Source organism: Nicotiana attenuata, unplaced genomic scaffold, assembly GCF_001879085.1.
Source record: "Nicotiana attenuata strain UT unplaced genomic scaffold, NIATTr2, whole genome shotgun sequence".
NCBI lineage: Eukaryota > Viridiplantae > Streptophyta > Magnoliopsida > Solanales > Solanaceae > Nicotiana > Nicotiana attenuata.
In genome coordinates, this window is record NW_017671650.1 from 165853 (window position 1) to 188546 (window position 22694).

The 22694-nt window shown below is 38.2% G+C and overlaps 1 protein-coding gene across 1 annotated transcript; it reads right to left on the bottom strand.

Annotated features, from left to right (window-relative positions):
• Positions 1 to 8940: 8940 nt before the first annotated feature.
• Positions 8941 to 12523, bottom strand: LOC109209493 (metal transporter Nramp3-like). Its single transcript, XM_019372764.1, has 4 exons — positions 11842 to 12523; positions 10961 to 11097; positions 10212 to 10864; positions 8941 to 9381 (listed from the first exon to the last, which is right to left on the bottom strand). The coding sequence occupies exons 1-4, from the start codon at positions 12363 to 12365 to the stop codon at positions 9166 to 9168; spliced, it is 1530 nt and encodes a 509-aa protein (XP_019228309.1). The 5' UTR covers positions 12366 to 12523; the 3' UTR covers positions 8941 to 9165.
• Positions 12524 to 22694: the final 10171 nt, after the last annotated feature.

A 22694-nucleotide genomic window follows, 5' to 3' on the forward strand; every position in this document is an offset into this window, starting at 1 on the left:
ATCTTCGAATTCGTCATACCGTTCATGGGCGATGGTCCGCTTTAGTCTGTGTGTGGTGGCGAGCTTGACGTGATTGATCACTGACTCGTCGCTGCCTCCGACGATCATGTTTATCGTGCGCGCTGGGGAAGGTGGCTTTGGCGGCCCTTGGAGTTGTTCCCGTCCGCATGCAAAGTTGATTTTCCCTTTGTCACTGAGTAACTCCCTCAGGTATCCCTGGTTCAGCATCCTGACCACCTCTTGCCGTAGGCCTATGCAGTCTTCGGTTTTGTGTCCTCGTTCCTGATGAAACTCACATAGGGCGTTTGATTTCCTTGTGGCAGGGTCTGATTTCATCTTCTGCGGCCAATGCACCTTGGTGCCCAGCTTCTCCAGTGCGTACACTATTTCTGAAGGAGATACACAAAAGTTATGGGCGGTTAATAAAGGGGGCGTACCTCTTTCGTTTCGGAATGGGGCGACGTGTCGCTGTAGCGCATCTGTATGCCTTGGTGGCGGATGGGAGGATCTGGTGTATGGCTGATGTCGATCTCTGTTGGAGCGGGGGAGTTGTTCTCGTCGTCCTTCGTTCCGTCGATCTCTCCTCGTTTCCGAGTGTATCGCTGTTAGCCGTTGGGTTGGCCCATTAAGATCGTCCTCGTCCGCTCGTACCTCGGCGCAATAGGCGTTGTGGATTTCCTCCCATGTGGTAGGGGGATATTTCATGAGGCGGCTCAGCAGCTTCTTGGTTGCCCTCGAACCATCTCTGCTTAGCCCGTTCTGGAAAGCGGCGACTGCCATACCTTCCGATACGTTTGGTAGACTCATCCTTACCCTGTTAAACCTTGCCAGGAAGTCCCTGAGTCCCTCTCCTGTGTTTTGCCTGACGGCGAAGATGTCGTTGACCCTGGCCTCCGCTTTCTTCGCGCCTGCATGGGCTGTGACGAACTTATCCGCCATTTCCTCGAACGTTAATATTGCCTTAGCCGGTAGCTAAGAGTACCATGTTAAGGCCCCTCCTGTCAACGTCTCGCCAAACTTCTTCAGCAGTACCGACGGTACCTGTTCTTTCGATAGGTCGTTTCCCTTCACAGCGGTGATGTAGTGGATCAGATGATCCTTGGGATCTGTGGTTCCGTCATATACCCTCAAGTAGGGTGGCATCTTGAAGGTTTTTGGGGTGGAGTGAGGGGCAGCTTCTTCAGTGTATGGTTGTTCAACGAACCTTCCCACGTCGCGTTTTGGTAGCAACTTGGGAGCACCGGGGATCTTGTCGACCCTCTCCTGATGTTCCTTCATCTGACCGCGGAGCACCTTGTTTTCATTTTCCATTTCTTCCATCTTCTTTAGGATGGCTGTTAGCGTGCCATCGTTGGTCTGTGTCTCGATAGGTTTGTTATTCGCTAGTGTAACTTCCGGTTCGCTCACGGCAGCAGCGGTACCTATCGGTGGTGTACATCCGATGTTACTTTGTGGTGACCTCTCAACCAAGCCACTTAGAGCGCGTGTTAGCCATCTTTCCAGTAGCTCTTTGACCGCTGAGGGTGCTTCCGTAACCGCAGATGTGGAAGCTCCTTTTTCGTGCAAGATCGTCAGACCTTCGGATGGGGAAGGTGAGATCTCTGCACCCGGTGTGATGCTAGGGGTTGCATACAGGATGCCATTGTCACTGGCCTCGTTGAGAGGGCCAAGGAGATTGGTAGTGACACCCAATATAGCTTTCGATCTTGTATTATTTTCGGCCATTTTCTGTGTTTTTTTTTTGAAGTGTAGAGAGTGGTAGTTGGTTGATCTCTAGGTGGATACTATGGTTTTGATTCTCGAAATCCCCACAGACGGCGCCAAATTGTTTGGCTCAAAAGTTAACAATATACTTTGTAAGCTAAAAAACAATCAAAAGTAGAAAAAGAAAAAATCGTAATCAAATATAATAATCCTAGAGATGCAAAGATGATAATATTGTTGTAGATCTAGTATTGCAAAGAGACAGTATGAACTCAATAAGATACGTTCGTTTGAAGTAGAGATAGAGAGAGAAAGCCAGAAAAATGAGAGAGTTGTATCAGGTCAGATGCCCTTTTTACAATGTGAAGGTCTCCTTTATATAATAGGAGACCTTCCTCAAAAGAATCAAAAAGTTACAAAGATAGGTAACGTCTCCCTAGTGAAGACATTGAGTCCTAAACGATGTCGCTTTTGCCCCCACGGCCGAGTCGTACCCGCTATGTTGGCAGGCGTACACTTATTGGGCGTACCTACTGGCATAGAGATGCTGAGGGTCAAATTTGACCCAATACAGATACGATGACATTTTTTCTTTATTAATTGTTAGCAATAGTCGTAATCAACCATTGTTGCACGCAGATGTTGTCGTTGTTAATAAGCATGAAGATCAGTTAAAAAGAATATGCAGTGCATCGCGAAGAAGAAGGAAAAGGAAAAAACCATTATTACGTTTCTTATGACTTCTTGGTAGTTTGTTTATGTTGACCAACTTAAAATCTTCTTTTGCTCAAAGTCTTGCAATACTCTTTTTAGGCAGATTTATTGTAGACAACATAGTGTAATATATATAGGAACCGTGATATGATAATTTACTAGCCTTAGAATCTGCAATTGTAACCACGTTAGTAATTTTGTGAAGAAAAGATTTGATAATGTGCTAAAATCGAGCAATGACTAGCCCTTGCACTATACACATAGATATATAGTGCAAGTAAAAGTCGTTTCTACATTATTATTGAATACACAGAGCTGCTGGGATTTTTTTTGGACAATGATCCGGGTTTTATATTAAGACAGTTTTTATTTGCTCTTTATCTTAAAATCTTCTACACCAACTTCTCAATTATTTTCCCTTAACATATCTCTTTCGATTTCATGTTTTGGACTCGAAGGATTTCAAATTTGAGTTTATTTGTCTGGGCGATTCAATAAAAATAATTAGTTAGAAATTCGATTTATGTCTTATTAGTTCCCTATTATTTTTTCTACGTTTAATAATTAACAATACTAATTTTTTCCAACTCAAATTGCTTTATTTTAAAAAATTACCGACATTTAAGTTTTTTCCTATTATTAAGGAGTTTAAATCAATCAAGAATTTATGTATAGATACTTCTTCCTTATTTTATTTGTATTATGCATCTACACTATAATGCTTTTCTTATTGCATTCGTAAACATAAGTCCTGCATGTTTAACTCTTGTTTCATGAGCTGCAAAGCCTAAAAAAAGGAGAAGAGAATAAGTAGGAATGAATCTGATTTGAACCACTACTTATCAAATTAGGTAAAAATTCTTAATATTCATTACTATATAATCTATTGAGATTTTTTACCACTTCATTGAAATAAGCCAATAAACACATAAAATAGCACCGACTTAAATATGTGAACTTACGTAAGTTACTTTAATATATAAGACGAATTGAAATGATAGAATAATCATTAAATTATACTTAATTCTTATATGATTAATAAAGAAACATAAATAAACATTGCAGTTATGTATGTAATAAAGAAGTCCTAAAATAAGAGCACACTCATGTACAAATTTAAAATAGGAAAATACCACCTATATATAGGAATACACCAAACAATTACTATTTTAGTAAACTTATACTTTGTTTTAACCTTTCTTTTATGATAACTCAATCAAAATTTTCAGTTTAAAATTTATGTAATTCTTTTAAAATTTTATATTCATTAACACGAGGTACAGGCGCAACGTGCGTACCCTAAAGACTAGTGTGTGTATATATATATATATATATATATATGTTTGTGTTCTATTGAGCTAAGTTTAAGAAAGAACTAAGCTAAGTCGATTTTTTAAGACTTGTGTGATTTTAGTTTAGAAGAGTTCTGTTAATTTAGATTATTTTTTTCATCTGTCCTTGGAGTTTTATAGAAAAAGAAAGAAAAAACTAGAGAAAGAAGATAAAGAAAGATAAGAAAACTAGAGGACTTGGTTCCTGCTTCTCACTGCATTATTTTTGCTTCCCACTCTTCTTATACTTTCTTCTCTTCTAGTTCCATTAAATTAAAAGATTTTAATTCCTACTTTTCCAGACGTAAGAAATGGAGAAGAAAGACAGATGCAAGGAATGATACTATAGTAATTATGATCCATTTTCAGCCTCAATGAAGGGAAAACTTCCCAAACATGTGGCCCACAAAGTTGTATACGGTAAAATACGCTATGCTAAATGGTCGCTTAAGAGAGTGAAACATGAAACTGGGACAGTTAGAACCAAAGGCAATTATTCCGTTTGTCACCGGAAAGAATGACACCGTAAAAATGCAATAAATAACCTCCGATCGGTAGCATTTAATGAAGAATATTCCACAGCATTTAGTGCACTGTCTGTTACAAAGAAGTTGTCATTTATGCTCACCGTTACACTTCATCAATGGTCCTCATAATTGACATTAAAGAGATGCGCGATCCTAGGACCTTGTTCCCTAGACATAGCTATAAATAGTGAGCTCTGTTATCATTGTAAATGATAGGAATTTTCTGAAAAACTTATATTATAATCTACTGAAAGATCTATACAATTTTATCCATTTTCTTTCTGGTTTCATCAATGTTGTGCCCTGAAGCTCTTTCCCCGGAATTACTGTTTTTCGTGATTTTATTTTCATTTCAAGGCTAAGTGTTACATATTTCTTTAATTCTTTCATTATTTAAGGATAAAATTAATTCACTTGTTTAGAAACCACGTATAAATTTAATTGTACCATTTTACGGGTAAACGGTTTGGCGCCCACCATGGGGACTGGACAGCTGTGTAATTAAGTTGATCCTTGCATCTTTTACTAACGCGTTTTGATTATTTGTCTAAGAAAAAATCATAAGAAATGGCAGATAACGGTATTAAAGACACACACAATCCTAAGGTTCGAGGAGACCAGCCTCATTTCGAGGATTTAATCAGTGACACCCACAATGATGGGAACGATGCCACGCCGATCCACAATAAGTGGTACCCACAACATGTTCGGGAGGCAACTCCCGATGATGCTGAAGAGGAGCATGTTGATAATGGGGTAAGGGTCCTACAAGAGAAACAAGCGATCATTCTAGGTCACCTCACACGGCAATAAGGTTATGACGGAGTTAAAGCAGGCATTATCGAGGGCTTCCAATAATGTGAATACACGAAATCCAGCACCTCCCGGTGCTCCCACAAATCAAACAATGCATAGGGTCGACAACAACACCCCGAGGGGCGAGGTTGGTTCCGATGGAGCTGGGGGGGGCGATTCCGGCCCCAATAACGAAAAAGGTCCCTTCAAGAATGAACTCTTACGGTTTATGAGAGAAGTGAACGCCCGCATGGATCATATCTCGGGCGCACCACCGGTGCTGAAAGGACCAGACTCAAAGAAGAATACTTAGTTTCCGTACGAACCAAGCACGGCACCAGAATTAATCCCGAAGCGGTTTAAAATGCCCGACGTGCCAAAGTATGATGGAACTCCAGACTTTCAGGAGCATATTACCACCTATACAACCGCAGTGAAGGGGGATGATTTAGCTCCTCACAAGATTAAATTTGTTTTGCTGAAGAAATTTGGAGAGACTCTCACGAGGGGAGCCTTATGTGGTATTTACTGTTACCCGACCATTCCATAGATTCCTTTGAGATGCTTGCGGATTATTTTATTAAGGCTCATGCCGTGGCCAGAAAGGTGCAGGCCTAAAAGACCGACATATTCAAAATTACACAAGGAGAATCCGAGTTGATGCGAGAGTTCGTTACCCAGTTTCAAAAGGAGAGGATGTTGCTCCTGGCTGTTCTGGATGAATGGGAGGCTGAAGCATTCACCAAGGGACTGAATCCGAGAAGTTTAGACACTTCCCGAAAACTAAAGGAAAGTTTTCTTGAGTTCCAAGCAACAACTTGGGCAGATGTCCACAATCGATATGAATCAAAGATAAGGATCGAAGATGATCAAGTTGGTTTTTCGTTATAGGCAAAAGGGCAGGAGAAGAACAAAGAAAAATCAAAAGACGATTTCCACACGGACAGACGGTCTTCGAGGGGCCATTTTTTGCCCTACGAATGGACCGAAGGCCGCGGCATAGGTTTCTTGTCAGCATACAGGTTCGCTACTGACAGAAGGACAGATCATGGTCGGAACAATAGATCATTGCAGAACAAAGAAGCATCAGGTACGCGGGATCCTTTCTACCGCACACTATCAGAATACAATTTCAACATCAGTGTAGTATAGTTGGTATCAGCTATGAGAAACATCAAAGAAGCACGGTTCCCGAAGCTGATGAGATTTGATCCCAGCCAGAGAGATCCCAACTTATGGTGTGAATACCACGGGACGAATGGCTACGGGACTGGGGACTGCCGACATCTCCAGGATATTGAAGAATGGCCATCTCAGAGAATTTTTAAGTGACCGGGCCAAGAACAACTATGGTCGCAACGGAGATAACGCACAACCTTCAAAAGCAGGGAAAGATCCCCTGCGCCAGACGATCGACGTGATCTTCAGGGGGAACGAGATCAACGGGGTCACCTTCTCGGCGACAAAAAAGATAAAAGTATCAATAATCCATAGCAAGAGACTCCGGGAAGTTGCCGAAGACGATATCACTTTTACGGAAAAAGACGCAGATGGATTGTTGCTATCGCACAATGACGCACTGGTATTTTCTTTAAATGTGCTAGACTATAGAATTAGACGTGTTCTAGTGGATCAGGGAAGTTTGGCCAATATCATACAATGGAGAGTATTGGAGCAAGCTAAACTCATCGAAAGCATCATTCCGGCCATAAAACTCCTTGCCGAATTCAACATCGCGAGCGTGACAACCCGAGGAGAGATTTTGTTGCCCACGAATGCCGAAGGAGTGATGAAAATGACTCTTTTTGAAGTGGTAGATGGTGATATGGGATATAATATTATTCTAGGAAGATCATGGTTGCACGAGATGAGAGCTGTACCATCAACGTATCATCAGTTGTTGGAATTTCCAACACCCGATGGAATTAAACAGATAAGGGGCAACCAACCGGCAGCAATGGAGATGAATGCGATTTCAGTCTCCAGTAGCAAAGGAAAGGATCACGCGGCATAGCAACTACAGAAACTGGCGCCCACTCCCGAATCGAATGAAGCTAGCCCGGGGGTAGAAGCATCGGAATCTTATCAGGTGCCAAGGTATTTCCAGATACCAGAAGAGACAGATGCAACAAAATCCACGACGTCGGAGCTCGAGCAAGTTGCATTGTTCGAAGAGTTCTTAGAAAGAAAATTCCACAAGACTGCACCCCGAGCTCAGGTCTGGATTTATTGAATTTCATAAATCTAATGCCTATTGTTTTGCGTGGTCGCATGCGGATATGACAGGTATCCCGATGGAGGTGGCCATACACAAGCTAAGTTTGAAACCCTAACATACCTTCGGTAAGTCAAAAGAAACGCCCTATTGTGGAGGCCGGGAATAAATTCGTCAAAGAAGAGGTAACTCGCTTACTTGATATCGGTTCGATCCGAGAGGTAAAGTATCCAGACTAGCTAGCTAATGTATTAGTAGTTCCTAAGAAGAACAAATAAATTTCGCATATGCGTAGATTATAAGGACTTGAATAAGACGTGCCCGAAAGACTCGTTCCCATTGCCAAAAATCGATCAAATGATCGATGCGACGGCCGGGCACGAGTTAATGAGTTTCCTTGATGCTTATTCTGGGTACAACCAAATTAAGATGAACCCGGAGGATCGGGAAAAGACTTAGTTCATAACGAATTTCGGCACATATTGCTATAGTGTGATGCCTTTCGGGTTGAAGAACGCTGGAGCCACTTATCAGCGGCTCATAAACAAGATTTTTGAAAAACTAATAGGGAAAACTATGGAAGTTTATATAGACGATATGCCCGTTAAGTCTTTTAATGCAGGTGACCACTTTAAGCATATGCAAGAAACCTTTGACATCCTAAGGAAGCATAACATGAAGCTTAACCCTGAGAAATGCGTGTTCGGGGTCAGCTCTAGCAAGTTCCTAGGATTTCTGGTATCACAAAGGGGGATTGAGGTAAACCCCGATAAGATCAAGTCCATCAAAGACATCCCGGACCAGATATCAAGCGTGAAGGAAGTCCAAAGGCTCACGGGAAGATTGGCCACTTTGAGAAGGTTCATTTCCCAGTCATTAGAGAAATACCACTGTTTCTTCGCACTGCTCAAAAGAAAAAAAAACTTCGAATGGACCCCGGAGTGCAATCAAGCTTTGAGAGATTTGAAAAGATACTTGTCAAGTCCTCCATTACTTTCAAAACCAAAAGAAGGTGAAACACTGTTGGTCTACCTTGCAGTCTCGGAAGTAACGGTAAGTGCAATTTTATCCTTTTGCTTTTTGGTTTCATCACTTCTATGTCAGGAAGCTCTGCCCCCGGTATTATTGTTTTCCGGGATTTCATCTTCATTTCAAGGCTAAGTGCTACATATTTCTTCACTTCTTTTATTATTTCAGGATCGAATTAATTCACTTGTCTAGAAACCACGTATAAATTCAACTGTACCATTTTACGAGTTAACAAAAGTAGTCAAGAAATTAAAATGCGTAAAAATGTTGAAAGAGAAATATGCATAACAAAATGCACAAAAATAAAATCTTTTTTCTCTAAGTTTTCTCGTGCATCATTTATAAACAACCTAATTACCTCACAAATGAATACATTTTCAGTCCAACGCATTTAATTTTGACGGGCTAAACAGATTACATATTTTTGGGTTAAATTTAACAGCCCAATTGCAAACTAAGCCTCGCCAACTATTCATGATTTTTTCTGTTACCCTTGTCTTTTTCCGTCATTGACCAAAGTTCCTCATCTTTCTTCATCAGTGACCAAATCCACTAAAGCATGAAAGGTAATTACAGGATGCTCCGCTGATGAAGTCCAACACACACATGACACAACATAGCAGTCTAAGCCGAGACGTACTAAAATATGTTATTGCTTGTCCTTGTTAGAAGGTAAAATGTAACCATTGATCAACGATACACATATATCCAATTGTTCTTCACATTGGAAAGAAATGGGTAGAGCTCTACATGTTAACATAGCAAGCACTAGCTAGTATTAAACCTAATATTGAAGCTCAGACTAAAAGGGCACAAACAACGTGATCTCAGCTTACTGCTAATAACATTATCAATTCTCTATGCTGCTGATACTCTTGTTTTTTACAAACCAATTGGGGAAGGTAATTCCCCGTAAAATGAGGTATACAATAAAAGCAACGTATCCACCCGTAAATGCAAATACAACAGATGTAAATAACACTCCACTGACTGCAGAAGATAAGGAGTCCATCAAAAGATAGCCATTAATCAGTATCACCAGCGCAGCCACAAGCCATGATATCACCTAAACAAGAAATAAGATATAAGCAGTATGAGAATCATCAAGCATGCCATAATAGATCACAGTGAAACTACATCCCCCTAACAAAAATATCTGTTCTAAGAGACAATGAAAAGCCCTGATGGACTGACTATATGTCTAATGAAACATGTGAGAGTGTGATATGCCCCCGGGCATAGATTAATATCTTATCTCTTACTCTGAAAGCTGATAAAATGAATAGGTAAGGGTTGCCAATCTGCATAACTATGCCTATAGCAGTTTCTTTGATAATCAAGTGATCAAGACGGGATAAAATGCAGGAGATTTCTTCTTCCCGGACAAGTAAGAATCTAAAATGATGTGAATCAGACAAATCCCACGTCGTACTACACTTAGCTGATACACTATAAAGTTAGCCGAAAGACAGGACACACAAATAACAGAAAGAAGGCCACACAATAAACAAAATGTACCAGCAGATTCAGTCAAGGTCAAGAGTATTTTGGATTTCATATGAACTGTGGGAGAACTGCATCCTTTTAAAAGAGAATGGGAGAGTGGAAAAAAATGCCACCTCTAATTTCAGTCCTTCTCCCTGCACTAGATTACAATCCCCTTTAACACTGAAGCTTAATAAATAACACTCCTTATCTTTTAAGAATATCCCTCACAAACAATTATAATATAAGTTATTGATCCCCACCTGTCATAAAAATGATGACTTTTTATGAAATGATGTTTCTCATTTTTGTGGATAAACTCCAAATTCAAGACGAAAGAATAAGAAATAGATCTAATGCTGACTTGTGAATGCAGTTCATCGAGCAGAACTTTTGAAGATAAGAACATACCTTTAGAGTAGAGCCAATTTTGAAAACACCCATGATTTCTTCTTTGGATACAAGACAAAGAAGGGGGATCAGGGCGAAAGGGATTTGAACAGACTGAAGAACATTAAGCCACTCGTTGAGAACATCTAATGATTTCTCGGAGGTGTCAAAAGCAAGAGCAACGATCAGAGTTGGGATGATAGCACAACTTCTTGTTATTAACGCTCTCTGCCATTTTTTCAACCTCATGTGTAGAAAACCTCCCATAATAAACTGCCCAGCATATGTGCCAGTTATAGTGCTACTCTGTCCAGCAGCCAACAGTCCAATAGCCCAGATATAAAGGATGGGGAACACCCCTCCACCATACTTCTCCTGAAGATATTGACCTGCATTTTCCAGGCCAATGCTATTGGCTATTTCACTACCATAAAATGACTTTGCGAACACTGTTGTGACAAACAGATTGATAATGAATGAAATTGCCAAGGCAGCTGTCGACTCTATGGAGTAGTATTTGAGTGCTTCCCGAACTCTTCCAACTCTATGGTGGTCAATCTCTCTGGACTGCACTAGAGCAGAATGCAGAAACACATTGTGCGGCATGATAACGCACCCTACAATTCCAACTGCCTGCTTTATTGTCTTGGAGCTCAATTTTGGAACCACGATACCTGCAGTCAAAATTGATAAGGTTTACGACCATGCATACAAATGGTTTATGATTTGGACACTTAAAATGGCAGTTTTTTTGTGATGAATTTTCTCACCAACAAGAAGTTCAACTCCATTAGGTTTTGTTTCTCCAAACATCCATGCAAATGAGACTGCCATAACTGCAATAAGGACGGCAAAGAGTGCTTCCAGCTTTCGCACACCATAGTTCTCAAGAAATAAGAATATAAAGCTGCATAAGAAAAGGGTTGAATCATAAAGGCGGATCTTGAGCTCAATTGGCAATTTTACGGTCAGTTGAATTGTTATTGTGCTTCTTCATTCAAAGAAAAAGGGAAAACTATTTAAAAAGGAAAAAAAAAAAAGAAATGGAGGAATGACACATGGTTCCTAAGTCAGCATAACATAAAATGAAACCCTGGATGAAGACCATTATTTAAAAAAAGTCAATCGTTCAACTCATTAGCTATATGAATCCTCTTTATCCATTTTATGGACCATTATAAAAAAATAGTTGAGAACACTATACTCGGATACATAGTGTTGTTTTAAAGGGTTGCATCTTCTTACTTATCACTATTTAATTAGTTGACCTAGCAAAAGTATAACCATTTCTTCTCCATCTTCTCCTGCTTCAATAATTATATTCAAGAATAAACAAGTAACCTTGAGAAGTTACACAATGAAAAGAAGCAACAAGCAGAGCCCTTTTGTTAATCAGAAGTTTAAATGAATTACTCTTGTATTAACTATGTTACAACTAAAACACTTATCAAGTTAAAGATCAGAGCTTTCAAATGTCAAAACAAAAACTCACAAAGAACAAAGCTCCAAGAAGCTGGTACGAATTTCTTGTATTAACTATGTTATAACTAAGACATGTATGAAGTTAAAGATGAAAACTTTCTAATGTAATTCATAACAAGAAATAGCTCCAATTTCTAAAAGGGAGACGAGAGAGGGAAAAAGAAGATACCAATCAAGAGCAGTGATGACAACACCAGACCAGAGAGGCAAGAATCCTCGACTCAAAATCTTTATAGCAATCGCACTGCCAATAACCTCTTGAATATCAGCCCCAATTAGAGCCAATTCAGCCATGATCCACAAAAGCAACCTAGCCCATGTAGGATATTCATCCCTACACAGCTCCGCCAGATGTCTAGAGGTAGCCACTCCCAAACGAGCCGATAAAAGCTGAATAAGTAGCCCTATAGCCGTAGCCCAAAAGAGTAGCCATAACAGAGAGTACCCAGCAATTGCACCCGCCTGAAGATCTCCTTCAAGGTTTCCGGGATCCAAAAACGCTATGCTCATTAAAAAACCCGGCCCAGTAAAAAGCCATAGCTTTTTCCAAGAAAAAGGAGGAACTTCGGTGAAATCTTCACCGTCGTGTTCGTCGACTCCGATGATATGGACTTTGTCGGAGTAGTCGAAGGCTGTTTCTTCGAGTAATCGGTTGGACAGCAATTGTTGCTGTTCGTCATCGTGTGGAGGCATTTAGAAGAGAAATCGGTAAAGAGGATATTAACGGTTAAAAGTTACAGGTGAGTTCGGTTTGTGGGAAGTGATGTTGTTTTATAGTGGAGATTTTGGATCTTTTTCTGGTTTTTCTTTTCAGACGGTAAGACGAATGATTCTTTGAAAACTACCATTACGCTACTGCTTTCTATTTGCACGCCTATTTTCCTTTCTCCCTTTCTTATTATTTTCCTTTTTTCCACTTTGAAATGTGTATGAATATTGCAAAAAAATAAAATACTATGTAAAGCCAAAAGTATAGCAACTATAATTGGAATTATGTTTATTTATCGATGTTAAATTTATAATCTTGGATTTATCAAAGTCTTCTTAGTTTAGTAAGTGGTAAAGGACATAACCTCTAGTTTTGGAAAATCTTTTTTCTGGTTATTTGAATGAAATATGTCCTAATAAAATAGATCTAATAGGAACTTTTCTTAATTTGACATAGAAGCAAAAGTGATCCATTGACTTTTTCTCGTTTATAGCTTGTTTGGATGGTTGTTCCTTGTTGTATTGTATTGTATCGTTAGTCCAAAATAATATTTGTTTTGATTGTTTCATTAAAATTGGTTGTATTGTATTGTTAAATCCATTGTTCCGGAACAATGAAAAGTTCCCTTTTTTGAAACAACCGATTTGCTGTGGTGGGATTGTTTCCTATTTTTCTTTCCAATTATGCCCTAACTTATTACTCCATAATTCTATTTTACCCTTTATCTTTTTTCTATTTTAGCTCCAAATCTCCAACTTATAACCTACTTTGTTTTTTTTCAGACCAATGTTAAAGGTGTTTTGTTGCCTCCTGTTTTATTTTTTTCTCCTAATTTGCTTGTAACTCAATTCTAATTAGTTGTGCTCCTTTGTTTTGCCTTTTTCTGTCTCGCTCATTTGTTCTGCTTCCTTATTATTTTTCGCCTTCTTCTGTTTTATTTTTTAGAAATTATTTTTATACATAATTTTGATAAATTTAATATTTAAACAATTGAGGGTATTTTAGTAAACTTATCAGTTACAGTACAGTACGATACAGTCAAACCAAACAACAAAATATTATTTAACAATAACAAACAATACAATCTATCCAAATATTGTATTCATAAAACGATACGGTACAATACGATACAATACAATACAATACATTATAAAACGATAGGGAACAATTATCCAAACAGAGTGTTAGTGATTAGTGATGAGGGGAAGGACGGGGAGAGTCTGACGCTAATAGCCAGTTTGGACAAGCGTATTTTGGGCCAAAAGTATTTTATTTTTTTTTGTTGCTAAAAGTGCTTTTTCCTAAAAGTTGAGGTGTTTGGCCAAGCTTTTAGAAGGAAAAGATGCTTTTGAGGAGAATGCATTTTATGAGAAGCAGAAAAATGTAGCTTCTCTCCAAAAGTATTTTTGTGAGAAGCACTTTTGAGAAAAATATACTTAGAAACAGTTTTTAACAGCCTGGCCAAACACTAATTAATGCTCAAAGGTATTTTTCAAGTTAATTAGCCAAACACAAACTACTTATCACCAAAAGCACTTTTTTGAAAAGTACTTTTGAGAAAAGCATTTCTCAAAATAAGCTGGTTTTAGAAGCTTGGCCAAACAGGCTATAAGACTAAGCTAGCGCTAGCCATAAATTCTTAAATTTATTTTAAAAAACTTAATTTGGGTGAAACTTGGTTTGAAGATGAAAATCTGTTCAGGCATAATTTTTCGAAACATATTTTATTGAAAAAAATATGAAACGTAACTTATACCCAGAAGTTCTAAAAACTATCAAAAATATCAAACAAACAAACTTGCTAATCATGTATATGCAGAACCTTCACCGATATCATTCATTATCATTATCATAAACCATAGTCCCAAATATAGATAAGTTTGGCATAAAATTAATATTTTTATAATGGACTACATAATACACTATCTTAAAATCTTAACCTAATATTTTAATATTAACTGCTAATAACACAACGAGCTACTACAATCCATCAGTCTAAAAAAAATGATGGTAACTAGCAGGTGGATTAGTTGGGTCATAATAGATGATGAGCTTTTTTATAAAATAAAAATAATTGGGATAATTTATAAAAGAGAATTTTTCATAAAGCACTATCTTTTAGGTGTAATTAGCCATTTATAGATACCTTTTGCTATATTACGTATTATGAATGCCTTTTATGTGGTTATAAGATGTATTTGATGTATTTAAGCTATTGTATTCATTAATACAATAGCAAAAATAGGCGTGAATCAAGGAATTCTAGCTAAGCTTGAGATGTATTCGAGTGTATTCACGCGGCCTTATCGTGAATATAGTAACGTATTAAGCGTAAAATATGGAAGGTTGAACTTGTTTAAAACGGAAAGGAAATCAATTCACCTGATATCCTCCTAATTTAACTCAACTAACACAAACTATTACCCATTAATCCGCATTCCTCCATTCACGATTGAACAAGAAAAATAGCGAAAACAAGAGCAACATCTGAAATTTGAGTTCTCCCTTTTCTCTGTACCAGTTCTCTTTTCAATCACGGAAAAGTGCGATCGATACATTTGTATACAAAATACGGTATAATTTACATATGGCAAGTTTAACAGTGTTGTTGCGTCATTCTGGCAGGTGGAAGGATGAGAGCAATTACGCCGATTTTTCAATTGAGGGAATACTGATAAAGGAGTATGCGTCGTATAATGATTTAGTTGCGTCAATTTCTAATCAACTGGGCATAGATTTGAGCTCAAAGTCCATTAAAATTCAATACAAAGTAGAAGGGAATAGCACGCCAATGGAAATACACAATGGCATAGGTTACATGGTGTATGTAGAGTTGAAAAAAGAGAACAGAGAATTCGGGATGTATCCTTTGTGCATAACAACGGTTGAAAAAGAACTTGTATCCGGTGGTAGTTTAATTCAAGGCGATATTGTGCAAATAGACGAATCACTTCAAAGGTATGATTCCGCTACAGATAATACGCTTGCTCTAGATTTTGTCAATTCAGGAGAAGCAATTGGGGTGTTTGAACTGGACAAGGATTTAATAATTTCAAAAACTAATCAAAGGGAGGTTATGGTTCGACAAGTATATAAGGATAAGGCTACATTGAAAGAGGTGATGGAGAATTATGCTATATCTCAAAGGTTTCAATTCCGGGTTGATAGGTCTAATGCTGTCAGGTTTGAGTGTATTTAATTTATTTTTATTTTTTTGTATATTGTATTATTGATTTGAGTTGTAAGTCATGCGTTGATGTATTTATGTGTATTTATGGATTTTCACTTGATCTTCACTGATGTGTTTAACATCTGTTTGTTTATGGTCTTTAAATACATGTATTCATATATATTTTACTGGTATAATTACATTACAGTAATTATTTTCCTATTTTGTTTACTGTTTGTATTTAAGTGTATGCATATAACTATAATTGTATTCAATTGTATACATTGTATTTAAATGCATATAACTATAATTGTATTCAGTTGTATAATAATTTATATATATAGATGTCAGAATGTATTCATGTGTATTTGAGTACACTTTTGGTAAACATTTATGCTAATCATATGTATAATGATAAATTCTTTGCAGCTATGCATTATTATGTATGTCAGAATATTGTGAATGGAGGTTTAAGGCTTCGAGCATTAACAAATCAGAACTATTCAAAGTGAGAGAGTTCATTGATAACCATACATGTCCTCTGAAGGACAAGGTGTATGAGCAGCGACAGGCGAGTAGCAGCCTTATAAATGTATGATTAGGCCTAAGCTTACTAATCATAAGAGGAAATACACCCCAAAGGATATTATTGATGATGTGAAATTAGATTTAGGCGTAGATGTTAGCTACATGTATTGCAAATACATTGTCAGGACTTCCTTCTAACTGTAGAGCCATGAAGCATCTGAAGAGTTGATGTTGGACTTCACAACGCTTCATTTGAAGGAAATTTTTAAAACAAGTATTACCCAGTTGTTTGTACTGCTCTGGAGTAAGATTTTCTTTTAGCTCGGAGACTATGTCAGTGTTAGTATATACACTGATATGCGATGCAAATACAGGCTGTTTTTTCACAAACAACTTAATTCCCTGCATTTAACAATAATAAATACGTATAAATACAACTGAACACAACACATATTTCATAGTACAACTGACATGAATACATATGAATACAACTAAATACAGACTGCAAAAATAAACTGGAGTAAGATATCAGTGATAGAAATATATGTACTACAATACATACGCATACAACAAATAAAGACATTGTAATTAGAATAAAACATTGATGGGAACTTTGAAAATCATTATAAATACAACTATAAGAATACATCAGAATACATATACATATCTGTATCATTGATTTCTATAAGTACAAAAATACATTGAATATCCTTTTTGAACAGAGATTTCAACAGGTATATACATATAAATACAGATGAATACATCAGAAATTACCTTTTTATCCGAGCTTTTACTTGCTTCAACCTCCTTCCCCTTGACAGATGAAGCTTTAGAAATATGTTTTTTCCTCTTTTTCGCAATGGGAAGTCTTGTATCCTTCAATGATTTCTCGACTTGGGTTTCTTTGAAATTGTCATGTCGAGATTTTGTTCTCTTCTCCAATGCCATATTTTTGGCTAAACCTGCATCCAATTCCCCTTGAGTGATATGCAAGGAGAAAGAGGGCCCATCGAAATTGAGAATTTTAGTGGGTATACCTCTAGTAATCAACTTGCGGGGTGTATTCTCAGACATTGTGAGAATACGCTTGGATATTGTTGATTAGAGAAAATTTGGTGAGTAGAGATGTTGAGAATAAGCAAAAATAGCGAAAATCAAAAAAATTAAATACTTACCACACTAATTATAGAAACAAATGAGTAAAATGTAGAGGAGATTAGGGTTTACGCCGAGATTTTTGAAGGAGGAACCAGCGGTGTGGGTGAGGAGGTTTCTCTGATTTTGAGCGTGTTTACAGGGAATGGGAAAGAAAATAGATTGTATCAAAATAGAGAGAGGATGAACTTGTATTGAGAAGTTGTATGAAAAACGGTAACTATGAGAGAGAAAAATCTGAGAAGGGAGAGAGAAAAATAAAACATAGCGTCTTTAGTGGCTTAAGTGTAGGAGATAACCAAAATTAGAAATTTTGCTATAAACCATAAAAGGTATCTATAGAATATAATTTATTTAAATGATATTTATTTTAAATAAATAAGGTGTTAACCTTTGCTATAGGAGGTAAAAATTCCATTTTAAAATTATTAAAAGATCCAACGGTAATATTTTGGGCCAAAAACAGGTGTAGAGCTAGTTTTGGGATTTGAAAATTTTATTTTCAAAATCTGCCAAGATATGGATAAAATCTATAAACAAACAGGTTTTGCCAAATATTTTTTGGAGAAAATTTGGCAAAAGCTATGGCCAAACGGGGGCAAATTTTTTTCCCTATCTCTTGGACGATAATTAATTTGGAGGTTTTATATTTATTTTACTGTAATTTTGAATATTTGAATTTTTTCTTTGAAAAAAAAGGATATCCAAATTAACGCAAAAAAATTACATACTTTGATTCTTCCCGTTACTTTTTTGGTGCAAATGCAGTAACGTTTTTATCTGTGTTCTATATTTTATGTGTTTTATATTTCATGTATCTATCGCTCGTTGATTGAGGACTACCCTTTGACTACATTGATTTATTTATTTATGAAAGGGAACCTTTCAAAAATAAGTAGTAACACAATGACACTGTCCAAATTACAGTTGTCTTCCCCAGCTTTCTACTTTCGTAACAAGACAACATAAGTAGCTTTCATTTTACTAATAAAGAATACCGTTCATCTCTTTCGGAGCGAGCCATCGAAGTCCACGAAAACAGAAAGTGTGATGCGACATTGAAAAGAAAATTTGAGGGAGACTAATGTGTGTTAGAATTTATAATAGAATATGGGACGAAATAATTAGGCTGTGATAGTGTAGTCACTGTCCTTAAGGAATTTAAGCCTCCCAATTTCGTTGCTGCAGGGATTATGGCAGAATTCCTCCAGGATTCTACAAAGCCTCTGAAATCCGAGTTTCAGCAATTAACTCGAATTTCCCACAAGAACAAATAGTTGTGAGTTGTAGAAAATAAGTAGAAGAGAAAGAGATGAAAGTTTTCAGATGATTTCGTTTTGGAAATGAAATAGGTATTTATAATACAGACTCATCTCTTCATAACAGGCACCTTTTAAAACCAATAGCCTCCTTCTTTTGAAAAAAAATATTAAAACGTTTTTCTGAAATTAAAAGGCTAAAACATTTTTAATTAATCAAAAAATGGGTGGCTAAAATATTAATTCGGGCTACTTAATTGGCCCAAACCCCAAGTGCCCAAGTGCCCAATTTTGACTATTAATAATATAGTCAAATTCTAATTTCCCTCCAAACCACCCTCAAAATATTCAAACTATATAAGACAAAGAAGTGTTTTTAAACACCTCTTCCTTTCTTTCTTTTTCCAATGAAGGATAAAATAACCTTTTTTCAAATACTCCCATCAAATACTAACTAATCTAACATTGTGGACATCTATACAAGCCACTCTCATCAAGATTATGATGTTACATGAACATCTTTACAATACCAAGATGAATCCAGTTATATAAGCATGGCTATTGTAGTTGATATCAAAGTAAATAATTTAAAAACATGGCCTATTGTTAATGAAGGGGCCTAATGATTAATGATATGGGTGAAATCATATAAAACCAAAGGTCTAGGTAAATATTTTGTTCCTATTAATCTAAGTCTTGACGGGAAATATTAATATGTATCTATGCTGATGATAGCCAGTAACAATAGTGGATGTCAAGCGGAGACACCACAATGTTTATTGTACCATTCTGTAACGTCGTTTAGTAATAGCGAGTGATCGTAAACTAGCCAAACAGCCTATATTCCTCCCACTCCTTGAAAGGAACATTGGCTTTTTGTTAAGATCATCCTCCAATATTATGTCCCTGTCTCATTCCAAAAGTCCAATCTTGATTTGATGTGCCACAAGCAGAAATTAACGTGGCATTAATAAAGAGGGTGGACATGGGTAAATAAGTGGGCACAGGGATAAAAAAAGGAAACCACGGCGAAGCCGAGTCTAGCGTCGCCAAGTGCGTGCGTGTGCCGCAACGAGCAATCGTGTGTCATTGTCGTGGTACCTCAAGCCTCTCCGCTTCCGTTACGCGACAAAACTCCCACGCTCACCATTCTGATTTTTCCTTTGTCTTTTAACCACCTAACAGTCTCCCTCGTTAAGAACTGGGTTTTACGTTGTTAATTGGTTTTTATTAGAGATTCTCTGATCAGGAATCATAGAGATTGTGAACAAACTAAAGTGCTCAGCAACAGTATAGTTTTCAAAAAAAAAAAAAAAAAAAAAGAAAAGAAACAATTTTTTAAGTGTACTACTGCAAGTGCAAGGCATGAAAAGCACTGCAGCATTCACTCCTTGATTTTCTGAATCCGTTAGTTTAATATATGTGTATGTCTTGATCCTAGCTAATGCTGGTCCCTGATTCTTTTCACAAGTAATTGTCATGTCAACATGATAACACCTTCTAATTTTTCAAATGAGAGTGGAATAAATGGAATATGTTAGAATAACTAATATATTGTCCTCACGCGAGATTTACTAACTAATGATGTAGACAATTTTTTACTCTAAAAACTGGATAACAATTAAACTTATAATGTGGGTTTAAGGATATGTGATTGTGCCAAGTAATAAACGTAAAGATAAGTGATGGAAATTGATAATAATATAAAGCAAACCAGCGTTTCGATAGAGCCCTCAAGTTTGAATACCCTCGAGCTAGTTATGCAAGAACAGTTAAAATGCAGCAAGCTGATAAACAAGAGAATGTGAATTAAAGAAAGAATATTGTATTGCTTTAATCTGTGCCCATGTCAGGTCTCTACAAATGATGAGGACTCCTCTTTATATAGTAGAGGAGTCCTAATTATGGTATAATTCTAATTTACAAAAGTAAATCACATGATTAGTCTAAACAATCGCCCTTGATTTGATCCGTTCCGGGATTTCCGCCGTGATCTTCGACCGGTTACGGATATCTCACATTTCTGTTATTGCGCTTCGCTCGAAGTTTGTCATAAATGGTCACGATTGTTGTTGGCCTCGATCACGACGAGCACCTCGATTCTCGAGCTTGATACTTTATCTTCGTGTTCTGACCTGATCCGTTACGAGACCGACCCTCGACGTGATTCCCTAGTCTCGATTAAATGGCAAAATTGGGTACGCCCTATTTTAACCGTATACAGACAGTCCTCTCGTTTCTTGGAGTGTAATGAGAAGAAATGAACTGAGCCTTCGATTTTATACCTCGACCAGTTATGACGTCACCCTTGTGACGTAAGCAACAGAAGCAACCGAAGCGTGCTTCGGTACGGTTCCCAAGATCGTTAATGAGCGTCAGTTGGCGGTCGGCCACTAGTACTTTTGAATTGTCGCCGTGAATCCTTAAATAGGTCTTCTTCTCACTTCTTTAAGCTTTACTTTGAATTTTTCTTGCACTAATCTTCAAAATCCTTCTGAGTTTTTTCAAGTCTTTTTGCAAATCTTCAAAGTTCTTCACATCTTATCAAGCCTCTTCGTCCTTGCACAGTTTCTAGGCCTCGTTACCATCCTTTTTTCAAAACTACAAATCTCATCTTTTTCTTTCCCTGAATCCATATAAAAGTGGCAAAAACATCAAAAATCGTTCCCCAAAAGGAGAAAGCTTGTTCATCCCGGCCGGCCGGCGACAAGACGACATTGGAGCCACGCATCGAGGAGTGTGTTCCCGGGGTGTATGATCTTACTTCCGATTTCAAGGTTGAGAAATCCTCGTTGGTTCCTGGCCGATGTGAGCCAATGTCGAGATATATATGCTCGATAACTGAGGGCGACCTTAAGCAGGTGAAGAAAGATTGCCATTGGGAAGGCAAAGAGGTGGTGATTCCGACCCCAGAAGAGGACATCACCACTTACGTGAAAGGGTTCTTAAGTGTTTACACTTACCCTTTTACGCTGGGTCTCGTCGACCCTGTTATCCTCGATTTCTGCCTCCAATACCAAATAACCTAGGCCAGATCCATCCATCTTTCTGGCGCATTGTCATTTTGCTTCGATTCTTCGTGAGCAAAGTCGAGGAGATGCCTTTTACCCTCGACCATCTCATTAGACTATACGGCCCATGTCTCTATCGAGGCGGATTAATAAGGCTTGAGCATCGGGACACCAAGGTGCTGTTCTCGAGCATAGATGAGGACAAGGACCGAGGATGGATGGGTCAATTTGTCCGAGTGAGGACTTCCGACATAATTACGGCCGAGAAGATGCTATTCCCCGAAGAGTGGAACATGAAGCGTAAGTACAAACCCCGCCCTTGGCCCCCATTTACTATTTTGTTCCTTTTGCTTTTTCTCATCGATGTTCCTTCCTATGATGCAGCGGTCTCTTGGGTGCCTAGTGCAATTCCAAACCTCAAGGGCTGGGTTCGGAAACTAGCATCGACTTCTTCGTATGCCGAGCGCTCGTAGCATGATTTGGCAAGGGGCCGATGGGAGGCCGAAAATCATGGTAAATTTCCTTTCATATGTTTGACGCTCTCTTTCGAAATGTCTCTTTTTTATTTCTACTTGATTTCTTTTCATACAGGTCTCGAAGACAATGCTATGATGAGGCCCCCGTCTGGGGAGGAGGAGGAGGCCCTGAATCCAGCTAAGGATAAGAAGAGGAAGAGGGTCTCATCTTCGATACTCCAAAAGCCAAGAAGAGCAAGGCTCGCAAGTCAAAGAAAGATACCGCCGCCCTGCCTGCATATGTAGTTCAGCAGCTACGAGATGAAGAAGAGGAGAATGAAGATGCCGCCTTCGAGCTGGTGGCTCGAAAGAGGAGCGCCGAAGTCCCAAAGGCCGCTGAGCCGGTGATGACCGAAGAGGTTCAGCCTCGGACCGAGGGGATCTTGGAAGATAGCCGGAGCAAAGTCCCCGAGTCATCGGAGGCAGAAGATACCTCCCGTCATGATGGGCAACCGGTGGATGTACCTGAAGGGGTCAGTTTTGAGGCCCTTCAAAACGAAGAGAAACAATAAATGTTGACGATTCGCCGCCCCTTCCCACATTTTCCGACGGGCAAATTCATGAAGCCCAGGCCATGGAGACCCCCGATGTGGTAATGGCTCATGAAAGGGAGGAACTTTTCCATGGTTTCTTCACGGGAGTCAAAGATACTTCAGATCTGGGTGATGCATTGAGT